This window comes from Merops nubicus, unplaced genomic scaffold (genome assembly GCF_000691845.1).
Source record: "Merops nubicus isolate BGI_N331 unplaced genomic scaffold, ASM69184v1 scaffold16332, whole genome shotgun sequence".
NCBI lineage: Eukaryota > Metazoa > Chordata > Aves > Coraciiformes > Meropidae > Merops > Merops nubicus.
In genome coordinates this window covers 19,734-38,149 of record NW_008591715.1, presented here as the reverse complement: position 1 = coordinate 38,149, position 18,416 = coordinate 19,734, and the positions used below count along the sequence as shown (strand labels likewise).

Genomic DNA, 18,416 nt, shown 5'->3' with positions numbered 1-18,416 from the left:
TGTGGAATATTTTAATTCTCTTCAGTTCTGATGATGTGGACTAGAGCTGGGAGAATGCACATTATATGACAGAGAGGGCCACAAAGATGATCAGGGGGCTGGAACACCTCTGCTGTGAGGACAGACTAAGCCTGGAGAAGGTAAAGCTCTGGCAAGACCTTATTGCAGCCTTCCGGTATATGAAAGGGGCCTAAAAGAAAGCTTAAGGGCTTGTACTGATTGTGACTTCACGCTGGAAGAGTGTAGGTTGAGATTAGATCTAAGGAAGTAGTTCAGATTGCCCAGGGAAGTTGTGGATGCTCCCTCGCTGGAGTTATTCGAGGCCTTATGTAACCTGGTCTAGTGGGAGGTGTCCATGCCTGTGGCAGGGGGGTTGGAATAAGATGTTCTTTAAGGTCCCTTCTGATTTGAGGTGTCCCTGGTCACGGCAGAGGGGTTGGAACTGGGTGATCCTTGTGGTCCCTTCCAACCCTGACAGATTCTGATCTGTTTTAGCAGAGGTCTTTAGAGCCCTATTGGCTCAATGGTTGGACTTGATGATCTTGAAGGTCTCTTCCAACCTAAAGGATTCTATGATTCTGTGATTAAACCGTTCTATGATAATAAGTGGGTCCCTCAGTCAGCCATTTTTATTTGTAAACTCCCTAACAGTAAGTTGCAATCTGTTGTTGCCAAAATCCAATCTTGCTTCAACCATGCATTTATTCAAGTTAGTTAATTCCACAGCTGCTTTAAAGTGCATGTGGCCTTTGTGGTGTATCTGCAGATTTGTGCACCCATGCAGTCTGGGTCTGAAGCAGCAGGCATCAGCTGAGCTGAGAAATGCATTCACTGTACTCCAGGTTATATTTCTTTTGGGGACGGAAGTGATTTAAAAGATTCCCACCTGTATTCCTAAACAATAACCCCTTTCTTTCTGAGCTTCTGTAAGGATTTAGCACTTGAGCTGTGAGACGCAAAACTAATTCTGTCTTTGGAAGTTTTTGTGTCCTGTACCTGAACTAATGTAATTTGTCACGCCTTTTTTTAGTCACATTATGTAATACCATCCCTGCTACTCATAGTAGGGGTTTGAGTCAGGGGCTTTTTTTATTTTTATTTGTTGTAGTATTGCAGCTTGTAAAACTTTTCTTGATTTTGGGGACAGATAAAGGTTTTCGCCTCTGTCCCTGCTCAGAACATTATTCCAACATTTTTAGGAAAGTCTTTGCACATACACCAAAAAAATAAATCTGAAAACAGTTTGTTAAATAGCAGTGCTCTGTGCTGAGTGCAATAGAAGCATTGAGACTGAGCAGATAAACACAGAATTTACAATTTTGAAGTTTATCAAAGCATTCCAAAAGCTTTTTTACAGCTTACTTCCTGAACTCCCTCCTCCCCTTGGCTGCACTCTGGCATGAGAAAGTTATTTGAATGTTGTAAGGAATTAGCGACACAGGAGAAATTGGCAGGAATATTTCACAACTTATCTTAAAAGTTAATAAAACCCTAACATTTTTAGATAGAGAAGTGTTGACAGGATTGCTAGTATCAAAAAGCCACACCAGTAGAGAAGTTCGGTGCTGCTGTGTGGTAATTTTTTCTTTGAAATTTCTGCAGAGACAGGAAATGGAGGCAACAAACATGAGTGGGTGGGACTCTGAGGTTAGAGCTGCTAATAAAGTAATGGAAACGAGCCTTTGCTGATAAACACTGTGGCTGTTTATCATGGTAGTAAGGTATTCTTTCTGAAAGCTCAAACCCTATCCACAGTAAAAGGTGAGTTTTTTTAACATTGGATTTTTTTGATAGGGAAGAAAGTGATGCTCTCATTTTGAAGTTATGTTAATTTCTTGCATAGATTGAGGAAGCTTTCAAAAAAGTACATTTTGTAACTACATATGGTACAATGCGGTGACTTTTTTTCTGAACCAATCAAGGATTTTATATTTGTAAAAAATTCTCCCTGCCCGTATTTTTGTGTTGCTTTGTAATCTGATTTATTTTATACAGGCAAGGATAGTGACAAATGTTGCACAGTTAAAAAAACAACAAAACATTAACTTTCCTATAGTCTACTTGTTGCTTTTTCACTAAAGGTAAAGAAGATTTAGTAGCTGCCTTTCTTTATATGCCTGAGAAAATATCTGCTGTCCTGTGTTTACCTAATTTAGCACTGGCTGTACTAGGTTCTTCTGCATTTTTTCCTCGGACAGTTCTTTGGTTAGTAGAATCCACCTCTTGGCAGAGCTGGCTCATGGTGCTAATCTGGTGGCTGCAAGGATGCTGTCAGCAAAGTCTGGCTAATGATAGCTTTGATTAATACAGGAAAAATCAATGGATAACATTAGACACACATTCCAGTTCTGCTGCTTTCTTGCTATTTTACCTGTTCAAAATGGCTCAAAATGGTTGTGTTCGTGAAGGAAAATATGTATGTAAGTGGTTTGAGTTGCTCGCATTTGAAGCAAATTACAGAAATTAAAATGTTGGTTTAATTGGTTTAATTGACATGATATTAAGCTAATTACTTTAAATCAAATTGATGCTGCTTAGAATACATGCTAAGAAACTGGATGTGTTTTTCTTCAGGTATTGAATAATTGTTATTTTCCCTGTTTTCAAAGATCAATCTACTATTAGTATTTATTTTTTCCCCTAAGTGGGTTAAGGCCTGAAACAGAAGGATTTACTACAGCTCATCTTGTTTAACTATTTGAAATTTTATTTGATATTTTTGTTATTCAGTAAGTCTTCAGAGCAGCATGTGATATATGTTCAGAACTGCTTGGGGATTTTAAAAAAAAAATAAAGCCTCCACACACAGATCACCACTCTTTTAGTATCAAACACTGTTGACATTAACAAGACCTATGAATTCCTGCATGGGAAGATAGATTATTCAACGTGACACTTCGTTGATTATTGTTGTAGACTTTTTTGATAATGTTAAGCACAGCCTGCTTAGTTCGGTGGCTTGCATTGAGTTCTCAATTCAGCAAGGAGCAAAAATGTGTTTGTAATTAAAGTTCTGATTTTCAGAAGGATGTAATTTCAGTGTAGGTAGTTCCATAATTTCTCAGAAGTTCCTCAGTAAATCAGTAAGGTGATGATAAACAGTTACCACGTGTCCCAAGGACACCAAAGGCAGAAGTTATTTTATGATATGGGTGTATGGAGCTGGGAAGAGAAATGGAGACGTTACACCGATACAGTCCTATGTTGCCACCTCATTGTTCAAAGCTGGAGAGTACAGAATAGTTATAGAATAAAAAGGCAAATGAGAATTAAATGATCATGGCATGAGTGATGAAATTGAGGTATCACTGGAAGAAGAGAGGATTGAGTTATGGTAGGAGAAAAATTTGAACTGTATAGCACCACCAAAGCAGTAAAAGTAAATTAAAAAACCAACCAACCAAACAAACAAACCTGGATGGTAACACAAAATACATAGACCATGTATTTAAGGGTTGTTTAAAAGATTTTTTGCTGTTGTTGTTGGCTAAAGAATTTTCAGTTCAAAACAACGAACAGCAGAAGTCTGGGTATGTTTAATTGCAGGATGTTTCAACCATCCCGTGTGATGCTAAGAAAAAAGCAACCACAGTTCTCGGATGATTCATTTGATGATTTCCAGTATAAAAGGGAAATATATAGTTTCATGAGACGTTGCAAATAGGGTCTCATTTGAGCTTAAGAACCAGGTGAGAGAAACGGCAAAAGGGGATTGTAGCTATCCTGGGATGACTGGGGAATGAGAAGAAAAAGTTTCCTCAGTCTCAAGAGAAAGCAATGAATAGAAAGTACAGTTCCTTCTGTATAGAAATAGTGGCAATAATGACCTTTAATTTGAAGGACATTTCTAGCACAAAACCAAATGAAGTTTGGTTACCCACAGATATGTTTGAATGGGATGATTGTGTATGCCTTACAGGTGGTAAAGCATGTTCTGGAAGAAAGTATGTCACCTTGATGGAACTCTCTGATGAGTAAACAAAACTCAGCATTTCTGTTACCGTGTTGGTGAATACCCCACTTTCAGTTCTTCAGAGTCTTGGGGAGGTTTCTTGGGCTGATGTTTCCACTGCTTTATTTTTCCTGAGTTGGCTGAATAGTTGTGTTACATACACAGTTGGTTTGTTTGGGTTGGTTTTTTTTGTTTGTTTGGTTTGGTTTGGTTTTTTTGGGGTGTGTGTGTGGTCTTTTCCTCATTTTTAAGTTCAGACCCCTCTGACTTTTCTGTTGGAGGCAGTTACTCTTTGAGGCATTAGAAGTGCCTGGTGAAGTTTATTGAGTTCCTCTTCCCTCTTGCCTGTTTCTCTCTCAGCCAACAATAATCCGTGATTGTTTCATTGACATCCAAAGGACAGAAAATGAAGTATAATATATTGAAAAAAGACAGAACTCCCAATCTAAATACAGTTTTGGATTATTAAATTTACTTTTGTTCATATAATTTTGTTTCTCATGGTAGAACATCCACAGTTTCATTCTGGTGAACTTTATGAAATTTTATTCTTACCTCATGTAATTTTTGGTTAATCATTTTACTTTCTTTTTCTAAGATCCCCCAGTAAACCCTTGGCACGGAAAGTAATGAGTGGGATGGACTGGGAAGTAGTGAGTAGGAACTCACTGTCTGATGATAGGTTGGAAACACAGAGCCTACCATCACGGTCTCCACCTGGAACCCCAAATCAGTAAGTAGCATCGGATCTTTTCTTCCCTAGAAGTGACTGTCTACCTCTAATGTTAGTGACCTACACATGTAATAAAAGGATTAATGTGTTACAGAGGGAAACTACTTCATAAATTATGAACTGAGTGATTCTCTGGAACATTTAGCTCCAGATAAGAGAAATTATTTAGAGATTAATTTTAGATGCTTTTCACTCAGCTGATAAAGATGTAGCATGCTACCCTAAATTCGATGGCTTGAAATTTCTTAAGTACATTTCTAAATTACTCATTTGGCCAAGAAAGAAAAAAAAAATAAAACCGATAATAAAATCTGTGTGATATTTTGAAAACAACTGTTTCTGGTTAATATTCCTTCTTAAAATATTGGGGAAAATTATTTAGTCAGAAATCCTTGCAGGTTTACTCCCCTCAATTTTTCTGCATTTCCTTTCAGAGCTCACTCTTTCCACATGATTGAGCTTTCTGTTTTGTGTTTATAGCTAGTGAAAAATTTTTTTGGAAAATAACCAGTTTTCTCAGTGTGCAACTGGCTTAAGAATTGCTTTTATCCAATTCTGTATTGCATAAACCAAAAGGGTTTAAAATTCCTTGACATTGCAGCATGTTATTCAAAATACTGTTGTGATAAATATCTCTAGCATTTAAAAATTATTGTAAAAATTGTGTAATAATGATGCACATAGCATGACATAACTTAGTCATGCATATTTCAAAGCATTCAAAGAAAGATGCCTATGCCACTATGTTAGTTTTCAAATGAGAAAATTTCAAGTCACAGAAATAAGAATCTCAGTGCAAAGCTTATGATTCTTCTAGGAGAAGATGCAAGGGATAAACTGTACATTTGAATGAATTCGGGTTAAGTTCTGCCATGAACAGAGGCAGGATTTTTCTCCTTTGGGATTTATTTTTATTCCATTGACTGGACTGTCAATCCAGTAACCTGTTCATTGGACCATAATGCTTCCAGGCTTTTTCAGTTAAAAAAGAAAACAATTTTTGAACACTTAAAAATTATGAAATATAGCATGTTGATCTGACAGTATAATTGTTTAAGTGGTTTTTCAAACCTTAAATTATTTAATAAAAATATATCTATGAATATAAACTTTCACTGAGAGGCAATAATAATTTTAACATTGCTATGTAGTGGTCTAAGAAATGTAGATAAGTACTAAAATTCTTTTCACATTGCACTGCTGCGCTTTTCCTTTTAGTCGCAACTCTGCCTTCACTCAAGAAGGAGCCCGCTTACGACCCTCATCAGTTGGACATTTAGTGGACCATGTTGTTCACGCTTCCCCAAGTGAAGTATTTGTAAATCACAGATCTCCATCTTCCACCCAGGCTAATAGCATCATACTGGAATCTTCACCGTAAGTTCTGTTGGTTGTCACTGTACGGTAGCATGCAGGATTTCTGAAAAGTTTTCACCATTAGTGTTAAATCTGGGCCAGGTCTTACTGAAATCTAAGTGATGAAGAAGTAAAGACTAATATCTGACATATTCCTGGTGCAGGATTACAGTGTCTTTCCCACCCGTCCAAAATGTGGGTTTGCTGTAATGTCACCAACAGTGTGTGGATGTGGAAGCGAAACTTGGTTATTTTGATGGAACTGAAGTAGGTCGTTTTATGATAGAAGTTTTTAATTCTCGTGAGTTTGGAAATTTTGCCTTTTATCAAGGCATAGAAGTCTAAGTGAGCCTTAAAACTCACTTAGCCAAAATATCTTTTTAGCACCCCAGCATTGTGAGGTTCTTAGTATGTTTTGTTTATTGTTAGAATAAATATTTTTTTTTTTAAGATAGCACTGTCAGGCTTTTTTCTTGTTATGTTCAATATTCTTGATACTGTAATTTTGCTAGGCTATCACGGACAAAATAGCAACTGTTATTGTGTATTAAGTCCAGAAGGATGACAAGCAGAAAAAGTTGAGTTGTTAAAATATTTTAAAATACTTAATTTCTGGCAAGAGTACCAATTAATTAAGGGGGGGGAAAGAAATACACAATATACACCTTATTAACACTCACTGTACCTTCTTACATGTAGCCATACAGGTAATGCTAAACTTGTCCTCATAATTTTGTACAATCTCGGTTAGCAAGGAAATTGTGGAAATGTTTCAAAACCATCTGAGAACTATAAAATAGCAAATGCATAATTACATGTTTATAAATGAATTGTGTGTCTAAAGAAAAATTACCCTGGGAAGGTTTCTGAACACAATTTTAGAACTTGGCAACCATGCGTATCTTTGAGGAGGGAAATAGAATACAACATTTTTGAAGTTTTGTAAAAGAACACGAGTTGCTTTGTATGATAGGGTAAAATAGTTATGATTTGACCATCAGCTAGTTATTTAGATTTCAGAGTTATAAACCAGTAGTTTGTCCTAATATAAAATCCCCTTCTTTAATTGGCTTTTTTTTAAGCTATTCACACAGCAGGGGAGGCTCAAAAGTGGAACACTTGTGAATCTTTTCTCATATTGGAGCTTTGCTGTACAAAGGCCACACAGGGTCAGGTTCCTTCTGTTCCAAGCCTTCCAGCTGAAGTCAGTTGTAGGAAACCCTGAATGGTAGAGTGATACACTGAAGTAAGAAAAATTCTTAAATACTTTCTTTTAATCATATGCCTTTTAACTTAAGTTCTGGAAGTTGTTCCTGACTGACCTTGGGATTTGTTTATTTAACACCTAATTTCTTGTGTAAGTTACCATAGAAATGAGTTTGAAAAGGAGAAGTGTTTTGTTTTGGGTTTTTAAAATTAGTTATGCAACCGTGGCTCTTTCTTTAAATGATTTTGCACTTTTTATGCCCAAGCAGAAAAAAATGTTGCTCTTCCATCACTAAGTATTGAGGCTTGTTTGGGGGTTTTCCCTTTCTGGAAGCTTAAAAGTGGCATTTGATCTCCCAGTATGGATGTATGACATACGATATCTATAGATGCCATTTTTAAGAATGAGGGTGATGACTGACAAAAATATGTGAACCCCATTAGGGTCTTCTGAAAGCTTCAGGTGATGTTATTGATTCAAGATTAGAGATGTCTGAAGGCAAGTAGTAGTCATGAAGTTCATATTAGCTATATAATTTTAAAATTATAAATTTAAAATTAATTGTTATTTTACAGTCTAAAAAGCTTTTTCTTAAACAATTTGATGTTTCTGAATGAAAAGATATAAGTAGCCCATCTTCTAATTTGTTGGGAATTTTTATTTATGGATCAGATTTATATATGTAAGAAAGTCAGAGGTGATAACCTGCCAGGCAGTAGCTTTAGTGATCTGAGTTCAGAGTCAACATAGCAAAAGAAATTAGAGTTTCAGTGCAGTTTAGAAAAATATTACAGCTTGGCAAATACAGGCTTTAATTCCATGTGTTTTTCTTCATCTGCATGTGAACTAAACTGAGTTCTCTGCTTGTAATTCACTGAGGAAACTTGAAACCTTAAATTCCAAAAGCACATGATATATGTTTGGTTTAATAAGTTTATGAGGGTGTATATAAAACTTTTGCTTTATCTACTAAAGGTCAGACCGGATATCTGTCACGAAAATACCTAAAGCTTGTCAGTGCCAGGGTTTGGGTGTTATTTTATTATTATGTAAATTGCCGAATGCAGTAACAGAAAGCTGCTTTGCCTGCAAAATAGGCTGCTTTCACTGCCATTGTCTGAGCATTCATAAGGAAATTCAAAGCTGACTGGGCAAACAGAAAGCAGTGAAGTTTTTGCCCAAGGCTTGATTGTTCGTTCTCACAATTCATTATGGTAATATATTACAGTACTTGCATTGCTGCTTCTAAAATGTTCATTTAAGTGACTTTTCAAATCTTTCTGTAATTTTGTATGTTCAGTATTTGTGTTTGTTGACATGTATGTAAAGACATCTAGTGAAACATAAGATCCCATCTTTTATCAGAATTACTTTGTTGTGTCTCTTTTCATGTTTTCTGCTCCTTTTTTACTCAGTTTAAATCTCTTAGGAGTAATTACTTGCAGGAAAATACATAAGTATGTTGCCCTTCACTTAAAAAGATGAATGCTGGCCAGATTTGAATTAATAAATACATAGGCAGTTAAAAAAAGCCCCGGGTGACCTTTTGAAGTTGATGTCTAAATAATTTATAGCTGCCTTGAAAACTAATTTTGCAAATGTTGACAAATATTTTTTATTTATAATAATTTATTATTTTATTATTTTTATTCCCACTGTTTTGAACATGGGATTCTTCAGACAATGAATAATGAATAATTAGTACTGTTTTAACACTGCATAAAAAAATTATTTTCTGAAAGTTTAAATATACCAAAAACATAAAGAAAAAAAATTAAGATCTCTTCAAATGTACTGTTTTCATATTTTGACAAAAAAAGAAATTATCGCTATTTTTTTTTTCCCAAGAAAATCGACTAGTTATTTTAGAACTGAAATAGAAAACTTGGGAGTTTTCAGAGTGAAGTTTTCCATTTCACATTCAGTTTTCATTCTTTTTTGAAAGAGGCTTCTTTCTTTAAAGTCACTGTAGACAATTGTAAACTGAACTTTTGTTTTTGTTTGAAAACATGGTTCTGGGATCTTCTTTTCTTTAATTGCATAGAAACAAATTATGCAGTACGGAATTTGATGTGTGCCTTTTTTTTTTTTTTAAAACTTGCAGCAACTTGAAGTGTTGCACTGTCTCATAACGAGAGTCTTAGCCTGCTCAGAGTTCACTGTGGCTAGACCAGCTAAATACAGTAGGACTGCTCACATGGCTATCTGTGCTTTTTAAAGGGATGTTGTGCTGTGAGTTACCACTGCAGCTTGCTTGATAACAAAAGAGACAGGGCCCTGTTTCTGGCTTCTGGGAGCGTGCTCCCCTCCTCCTGTGGGAGTCGACCCTGTGATGAACCAGTTCCCCTTACTGGATCAGCCGAGTGCTACCCAGGCTTGTCCTAAAAGTTGATGTGTTTTGGCTTGCTTGGTCAGCTGCCTTAGCCTAGGGAGGAGCACCAGAGTGCTTCAAGGAAGGGGCCGTGGCTGTGGGTGAAAGAAAGAGAGGAGACACCCATTTTTGGTGGTAGTGTTCTCTTTAGGTTTAGTTGTAACCTGCAACTTCAGTCTTGGTGGTTTTTTGATGTGCCACTAGTATCAGCGGGCTGTTGTCGTAAGTCGTTAAATTACTTACTAATACCTTTTAATGTGGTTCATGGGGAGGAAGGTGTCTACCCTCCTCACTGGTGTTCAGAAGCTGGCGTTCAAGCTAAGTCAATGGGAGCTATGTGCTAACTGCCCTTTTGGGCCACTCAGAATGTTCTTCTTTATTCTTAAATATAAAGCCATATAATGAAAGGTGAATCATAAATTTATGTAACACAAATTATGCAGTTATGCTTTTATTCCAAAAAGACTAATAAAGGAAATTATCCATACTATACATAAACACAGAGAACATGTTTATTAGCAGTGGAGTGCTTCCAGATCTAAACCAGAAAGAGAAATTTCTGCTGTTTCATCTTCAGTGACAGTGTTACAGCTCAGCTGAACAATGCATGTGATGAGTGCTATTTTTACAAATGTTTCAAAGCTGTGCATATTTCAGAGAGGAATATGTTTGGAGCAAGGAGGAACAAAGTTCTCTTGCAATGTATACATATGCTTTTAAATTGAAAAATTAAAACTTAACACTGTCGTCTCCAGTGGGCTTTTCAAATAAATGCAGTGCAACAGCGGAGTTGTCTTCAATTTGAACTCCTATTTTTAGATCAAAAGCCAAGCACTTTATTATTCTGTTTATGTCGGTTTTTAAGATTAAATTGCAGGCATTAATTTAAGATGCAAGCTAACTGAATTTCTTACTGAGGAAATCTTATTGACAAATCTATTAGATATATATTTTTTTTAGCAAGAGTGCAGAGTATACGTACAGTGAAGTTTATAATTCCAATATAAACTGGCTTGAATGCTAAAACCATTTAAAAAAATCATGTGTACAAGATGAACATACTGGTTCTGCATAAAGTTGCTTGTCAAGAAAAAAGCAGTAACATGTCCAAACATACACTTCCAATATGTTCCACCATAGTACCTTTCTGAGGTTCAAAAATACATACAGATATTCAGCTCTCAAACTCTCTTGAGTGTCTTCTAGCATTTTCGGTTTCTTTGGAACCCCAAAAGAACTGTCAATATCTCCTGATCATTCCACTTCATACTTCTGTTTTGGTATTTAGATCTCAAGAGACTCCTATAGATGGGCAGCCCCCTGCGTTACCACCCAAACAATTTAAAAAGAACAGTTGGAACCAAATTCATCATTCACACTCACAGCAAGAACTGGATAACCATATCAATGAAACATTTGATGCTCCTACAACACCTGAAAAATCCACAGTAAGTTTTTCAATCCAGGTTAACCGTTGGGCTTTTTATTGGAATGATAGTCCTACTTTTCCTAAGCTTGGTTCTGATGCATTTCAGAGAGCTTTTGTGTTGTGGGTTACGTTGTAGCATTTCCATTTTCCATCCTATCTCTTTGCCAGCTCCCACTCTTTTTTCCGTGTGCTAGGGTAGTCCTTTGTCAGCTGCTGTAAAGTGACTGCATTGGGGTAGAAATGCAAACATTCTGAATATCAGCTTTTCAGGACATCCAGAGATTTCTAACTAGCCTCTTCCTTGAGAAGTCATTTACCATCAGTTTTGAAGAAGCCATTGCAGATACTACCACTGGTGTTTAATTGAGCTTTTATCAAAAAGCTGAATTGGAAAGTACCTACCAGCTTCTAGAGCATTTTTGTCAGGAAAGACTTCTTGAATCTGTGGTTGCATTTCTTGTCAGAGTTTCCAAGAAACAGGCTCTACCCAGAGACCTGTGACAACAAATATAAAAATCTGAGCAAAAGTTCTTCACCCACACTTAAGCACATGCAATATGAGTAAGCTAGTCACTTGATTTTTGTCTGAGGTGAGATCTCACTGACCATGTTTGTGATTTTATTTTTTTTAAAAAAAGCTTCCAGAAGTTTTCAAATGGTTCTTGGTTTTCTTCTTATATGGGACAAGAAACATTTTGCAGGATGGGAAGACTGACTAATGTCCAGATGTAGCCAATATTGTCTAAAAAGTTTTACCAACCTCAGACATTCTAAATTATGCGTCAGCTTCCAAAATTGATGTTTTAGAACCGCGTTTAGTTTATTTTTATTCACATTCTGAACTCTAAGGCTGAGATGTTCTCTCAGACCGTGTTACAAAAGTCCCACAAAAAACATATTTAATTTTATAGCTGGGGTTTTATTAAAACTGCAAAAGTGAAACTTGTAGATTTATGAGCATTTTGGGAACATTGTAAAAAAATTTGCTTTAATTAAATAATGAAACATTTTTTGACAGTTTTGTCTTCTGTCAGCACTTACCTGAGTCATTACTGTTCTGTTTGGAAAGATAACACTACTTTACTCATCAAGTTTTACAGCTCTGTATTCAGTTATCTCTACCAAATGGACAAAAATAGCTTTCAGTTGTTTTTTTAACTCCTTTTAGTTCTGCAAAACCAACACAGCTGCATGAAAAGGAGATTCTTCTTTTCTCTGTGCATTGTCAATGTGATTGTTTGCTGTGGTCCAGCGGGCCACATTCATGCAGCCCAGCTTTAGGCTGTACACTGTTGTGATTGGAGATCCAATTTGGTCTGCTGAGAGCTTTTTATTTTGGGTGTCAGAGAGGGAACACAGCATGACACTGAAAATTTGTGAAATTGTAAATTTAGCATTTAGAATGTTGGGTTTTTTTGCAGTTGTGTTTCTGACCAGAATGCACTTCAGTTTCCTGCACCACTAAAGTCTCTTCTGCTGCTCCATCTCAAAGTTTTTAAGGAAAACTCCTCACTATTTTGACTTCATTTAGCTATTGAATTTCCTTAGTCTCTGTGTATGGAAAATCTATTTAGAAAGGTGGGAGGACAGGTATGAAAATGGCAACTTTTTACTCCATCCGCAGTCCCTAAGTGTCCAGTATAATAATGTCTAGAAGCATTTGAAAACAAGTATGGCAAGCAATCCCTTCAATCAAATAGCTTAATGATGATAAACAGTGCTTCAGGTTTTTTGTTCTAACCTGCTGCTCAAAATAGCCTCTTAAAGCATGAAATTATTATTCCCTTTTTGTTTGGAGAATGCAATGCTACAAAGGTTGAAAAAGGCAGAAAGTGAGCGATTGGTTATTGCTTATTCTGCCCAGGAACCTGAGTCTAATCTCCTATGCAGTGAACATAGGCTAAAATAATCTGCCTATGATCAGGCTTCCTAAGTACCCTTCCCTCTCATGAATGTATCCTACACTGTTCCTTTCCTCCACCTCTCCAAATTTTTCATCTTTTCATAACTATGAATGTGTTCAGGAGGGCTTCTTTTGTTTTAACCAAAAGCTTAAAACACCTGGAATTGAATACATTTTTAAAGCCCAGTTAAGCAGACTTTTTTAATGTGTTGAACCGGCAGGTTTTGAACTTTCTTATATATACCAGTTTTTGCTTGAATAGTTTTCTTTTCCTTGTTTTCTTCCTTTCTGAATATGACTCTTATGCTTTGACTGTAATTAGTGATATGGAAGCTTCCTTGAAACAGATGTATTTAATAATACTTAACATCCTTACCATAGAAACTATGGAAGTACTTGCTAATGATCAGTCTATGAAATTAATGTTGATGATAACAAACCAAAAATCACTTCAGTGGCGCTAGGTTGATTTTTCCAGATTAAAAAATATTTAGTGTTCCCCAGTTTATACTGGTAGTTCCTTTAACAGTGATATCATCAGAAAGAAAGCAGCTAAAATTATCCGAGCTTGATCAGTGCAGAGCATGTCACACCTCATACTCCACTACACTGGAGATGGAGTAGGGGATATGGAACTAAGGTTTTTGTTGCCAAACTTGTCCTTGCTTACTGCAGTCACGTTGCTGTTAATAGAAGCAAAAGTATATGTTCGATTACCTTATTTTTCACCATACTACATTCTTACTGCAGGCTTTCCCTGTGGTCCTAATTAAAAGGAATTTAAGGGGATTTCATTTAGTAAACTGCTTTTCTTAAGATTGCTTGAAGCTAGTTAGTCTTTTCTAGTACTGTTTCTCACTTTGAGTTCACTTTGACAGAACACACTTTTAACTTAGCTATGTCCAAGACTTCTTAATGTGTAACTTTTCTATGCAAAGCTTGAGATAAGATGTTTGCACTTTTGCTTGCTATTTTCTCACATGCCCAGGAACAGTTACTTCATGAGGGAACTGCAAAATTATTACATACAATATTCTCAAAGTCTTAACTATGGACAAAATATATATTAATATAAATTCTGTTTACTAGCCCAACGGTGGTGTCCCCCATGACAATCTTGTTATGATCAGAATGAAACCAGATGAAAATGGAAGGTTTGGCTTCAATGTAAAGGTAACAGTACATCCATTCCCTGCATGTCCATTGAGATTAGTTTCTGACATTTTTGATTTATTACTAATTTAATTTTTTTTTAAAGGGTGGATATGATCAGAAGATGCCAGTAATAGTGTCCAGGGTAGCTCCAGGAACACCTGTAAGTGAACAAAAAAACAAACTTGGTAGCAATATCTGTGTATCTCAGAGTACGTATTAAAAAATATAAATTACTTCAAAGCTGCTTATAAAAATTAGTTGGTGCTGTAACATTATCATAACAAAGCAAATTATATACAGTAAGAATTTGATGGGACTGCGTAGCATTTTTCAACCTTACTCAGTCCTCAAAAATATTATTTTCTTACTGAAACAAAGTTTAAAGCCTAAAAATTACAGGGAGTTACAGATGCTCAGCATGCAGTTTCTTGAGCTGTGTCATCCTAAAAATTTAGTTTATTGCTTTTTTAAAAATACAGGCATTTATATAATTTTGCATAACTTATATATTGAAAAAGTCTTTTAGTATGTTAAAAAAACTAAAATTGCAGATCTCTCTTATTTTAGTGACAGATGTAGCTGAATAAAGCCAAGATTTAGAGTAAAATCAGACATCATGAATCATTCATCGGGTCTGATTGTCTGTTGTTGCTGGTGTTCAGTGACTATCAGTAGTGTCTTCAAACTAGGCACAATATTTTGTCAATTGATTGCCAAAAATACTGACCTGATAGTCAGCTGAATGGAATTAGCTCTGTTCATACCTTTTTATTTGCTAGCATTGTAGTAGTACAGCTTTCTCTTTTTTTTGACTATTTTAAGCTATTAAAATGTTTGCTAAGAGCATTGTTCTTGTGCCCATTAACTATTTCTGAAATATTTAATAGCATAAATAATTTTAGCTAAATGCTTTAAACATCAGCTCTCTAAGGAGAAGATATTTGGTGATGACATGCTCTTCTTTTTTTTCTGCTATGGTGTTCAGACAACAATTACAATAGTGGTTTTCATTACCTGATTCCAGTCTCTGAGATTACTGGTATTTGTGCATTGCCTTCGGTCCTTTTCTTACCCTTGTCATTGCAGTTGTGATATTTCACGCCTGAAGCATTTAAACCTGTGTAATTCATTTGAAGGAGGCTTTGCCATGTTACTCCCTTCACTTCAAAGATAAGAACATCCTGTTTCTATTGCCTTTCCAAAATGTGATTCAGAGGAGCTTTCTGCTTCAACCAGAGGAGTGGAGTAAGGGCTGCCAAGATATGTTACAATGAGAGTCACCTCCCAGTTTCAAATTGATATGTTCATGTGAATGGCACTGTCATATGAATTGTGAAATTCTTAAAATCAGCTTTTGAATACAATGCAACCACCATAGCAACTAGGCTGTTAGGATCCAAGTCCCCAGTTGTCGTTACTTTAGGTTGCTATTTTAAGGTGAAAATTTGGAAGTGGCTTGTTTTACAGATTGAATTTTTTTTTTTCCCTACCTTGCAGGCTGATCTCTGTGTCCCTCGTTTGAATGAAGGGGACCAGGTTGTACTGATTAATGGCAGGGATATAGCAGAGCATACCCATGATCAAGTTGTTATGTTTATCAAAGCTAGCTGTGAGAGACACTCAGGGGAACTTGTGCTCCTAGTTCGACCCAATGGTGAGTGATTTGTACATAATTTTTAAAAAAAATTCCACACCTTGCTTTCATTTTTTAAACTCTGCTCTGTGTCCTGGGATGGAATGCTTAACCATCTGTGAAGAAAGAACTCCCTGCCTTGAAAAAGAATTGATGCAACACGATGTATGTACAAATATTGGTTGATCCTGTACTCTAGGGAGTGGTACATAACTAAGTGTTGAAAACAGATAGGAAAGTCAGAGGTCAAGTATTTCTAACAGAGCTAATTTAAATTTTTATCTCCCTCTCATTTATAAAAATGTCTAGAAACCTACATGGATATTGAATGTGGTTTCTGAGGTTGCTATTATTCCCTTAAGGAAAATAAAAACTGAACACAAAAAAAATGCTCACCACCCAGTGTTTGTATGACTTCGGAGGTCAATACATGCAAAATCCTTCCATATGTTTCTAAAACAATGCAGAACCACTGGTAACTTTGCTACTTGAGGAAGCTTAATAGAAGAAGTGCTGAAAGTGCAGTCTAAGGAATGGCTTGTGCAGTGTAGTCATGACATACACTGTTGGAGCATTGCCAGCAGGTGGCCACTGGAGTAGAGGAAAAAGAAAATTAAAAATAATAATGTTTAATTGGACTGATTGGAATGACTGTAGGAGAGTACCTCAGCCACCTCATAAACAAATCTTCCTTTATTTGCACTATTGTCTTCTCATTCTGTGTGTAAATTTCTCTTGCAGCTTTTCTGCACTTACCTATGTTTTCAGATAAAATTGTTAGCTTTGTTGACGAATTTACTAAAACAGTTTCCTCCTGGGTGTTATCTTTGTATTCTGAATAAAAATATTTGAGTTGTAGAAGTGAGGAGCTGTCAGTTTCCTGCCTGGTGGTCATGAGATATCCTTTAAAAACAGGCTTTTGAACAGCATATGTCTCTTATGTGTAGTAGCAGATGCATTTTATTTTTTAGTTTATGGGCAGGGCATGCACACAGCATTGATAGCATTATAATGGCATATATTAATGCCATTTTCTCAGGTGGTCTGCATATCTTGCCCTAGTTACCAAAACCTAAAATCTGTTCAAAGTTAATTAAAAGTAAAAATGTAAATGTAGCTGTGATGACTTCAGAAGCATGATGTGTGCATTTGAGATTAGGGAGTTGTCAGACAAGGTAGGGTATAACATAAGTTTTGATCAATGTTTTGATCCATGTTTTACCAGTCACTGATGTGCTTTTAGTTAATTACTCTTAAACAAAACAAAACAAAAAAATATTTTTTTCATGGATTATAATGATCAGTAAAGGCTACTTGCCTTTGGTGATGGCCACTAAATCAGTGTGTTAATAACTGGATTTTTCTGCAGGAGAAATACTTGCCTTTTTTGCTATTTTAAATAAATTACTTTAAATTAACTTTGCCAAACAGCTTGTTCTTTAAGAGTGTTCATACCTTTTTTTGTTATAGCTGTCTATGATGTTGTGGAAGAGAAGCCAGAGAGTGAGCCTGACTTCCAGTACATCCCTGAGAAATCTCCACTTGATGGTGTCCATCAAGATGATAATGCTCTGAGGGAATCCATGATTCAACTAGCAGAGGGACTTATCACTGGAACGGTTTTGGCTCAGTTTGATGTGAGTACTGTCTCACCTGTAGCTATGTGCAAGCTCCAAGTGTTCTGGAACAGTAATTATTTTAAGCAGAGCAGTTTTCAGTTAAATTTCAGTAGAGTCAGTGTCTTTTGGAAGAACAATTGTCTAATGTTCTCAAAAGAAAAATCTAAAAACAGTCCAATCCTGTATTGTATGTGTATATTTATGGCATAGAATAATCCTAATACTAGTTTTTAGTGTTAAGTAGCTTTATTGATTACTTAGAGCTTTTTATGGTTATTGGGGACATGCTAATAAGATACTTTTGTAGAGAGGAAGACTGAAAAATGTATACCAAAGTAAGTGTTCTGTACTCAGGCCTTCATTCCTTGTTTAAGCTACTGTAGAAACAGTATGACAGCTGGTCTGTTGACATTATGTGGATAACCTCAATGAGGGAAGGAAAAATTAACAATAGAAAATACAAACTTAATCCTAAGAGTTTCAACCCTAACTTTAAGGGCTAGTGTAACAATGTCTGTTATAAATAGCTGGGGGTTTTATGACATATTTCAAAAGAACAGTGCACTTCCTGTGGGTTCCTAAGCTGTTGATAGCAATTGTCTTTCTTTAGCACTAACTTGTGCCTTGATGATATTCCATCTTCAATGCATGAGATCAAGTGACTTAAAGCAGCAAGCAGTAGGTTTGTAAAACACAGCAGTGTGAGTTCTGTGAATTCCTCACCAAATGGAGACCTAGCATTATGTATTACAACATATATTTAAAACTACATATACTATTCTTTAAGGACTTTGGTGACGTTTACTTTTATATAGAGAAAGAAAATATCTTCTTGAAGTAAGTGATTTAAATGCCTTCTTAACCATACATTCTCAGTCTTCCAAACAAGTTCAGCAGCATTCAAAAGTTTTCCAAGTGCTTTTCATTGAGCCTGGATGGTTCCACTGATACTGTTCACAGCTCAAAGGCTGTGGCCGGGCACGGCTAAGGAGTGAGGGGGGAGGGACCTCTCAGAGGAAACTTTGCAGGAAAGGCACAGAGTAGCCCAGGCTTTGCTC

At 36.1% G+C, this 18,416-nt stretch overlaps 1 protein-coding gene across 1 annotated transcript in view; it reads left to right on the top strand.

Moving 5' to 3' along the window:
- PTPN4 (protein tyrosine phosphatase, non-receptor type 4 (megakaryocyte)) overlaps positions 1 to 18,416 on the top strand; it is a gene marked incomplete at its 5' end in the record, with an annotated part of 44,739 nt that overhangs the window by 14,472 nt on the left and 11,851 nt on the right. Inside the window, 7 exons of the mRNA XM_008950365.1 lie at positions 4,551 to 4,685; positions 5,904 to 6,062; positions 10,908 to 11,067; positions 14,041 to 14,124; positions 14,210 to 14,266; positions 15,604 to 15,760; positions 17,210 to 17,376. Of these exons, the coding sequence (XP_008948613.1) occupies positions 4,551 to 4,685; positions 5,904 to 6,062; positions 10,908 to 11,067; positions 14,041 to 14,124; positions 14,210 to 14,266; positions 15,604 to 15,760; positions 17,210 to 17,376 (919 nt within the window). The remainder of the gene's footprint in view (positions 1 to 4,550; positions 4,686 to 5,903; positions 6,063 to 10,907; positions 11,068 to 14,040; positions 14,125 to 14,209; positions 14,267 to 15,603; positions 15,761 to 17,209; positions 17,377 to 18,416) is intronic.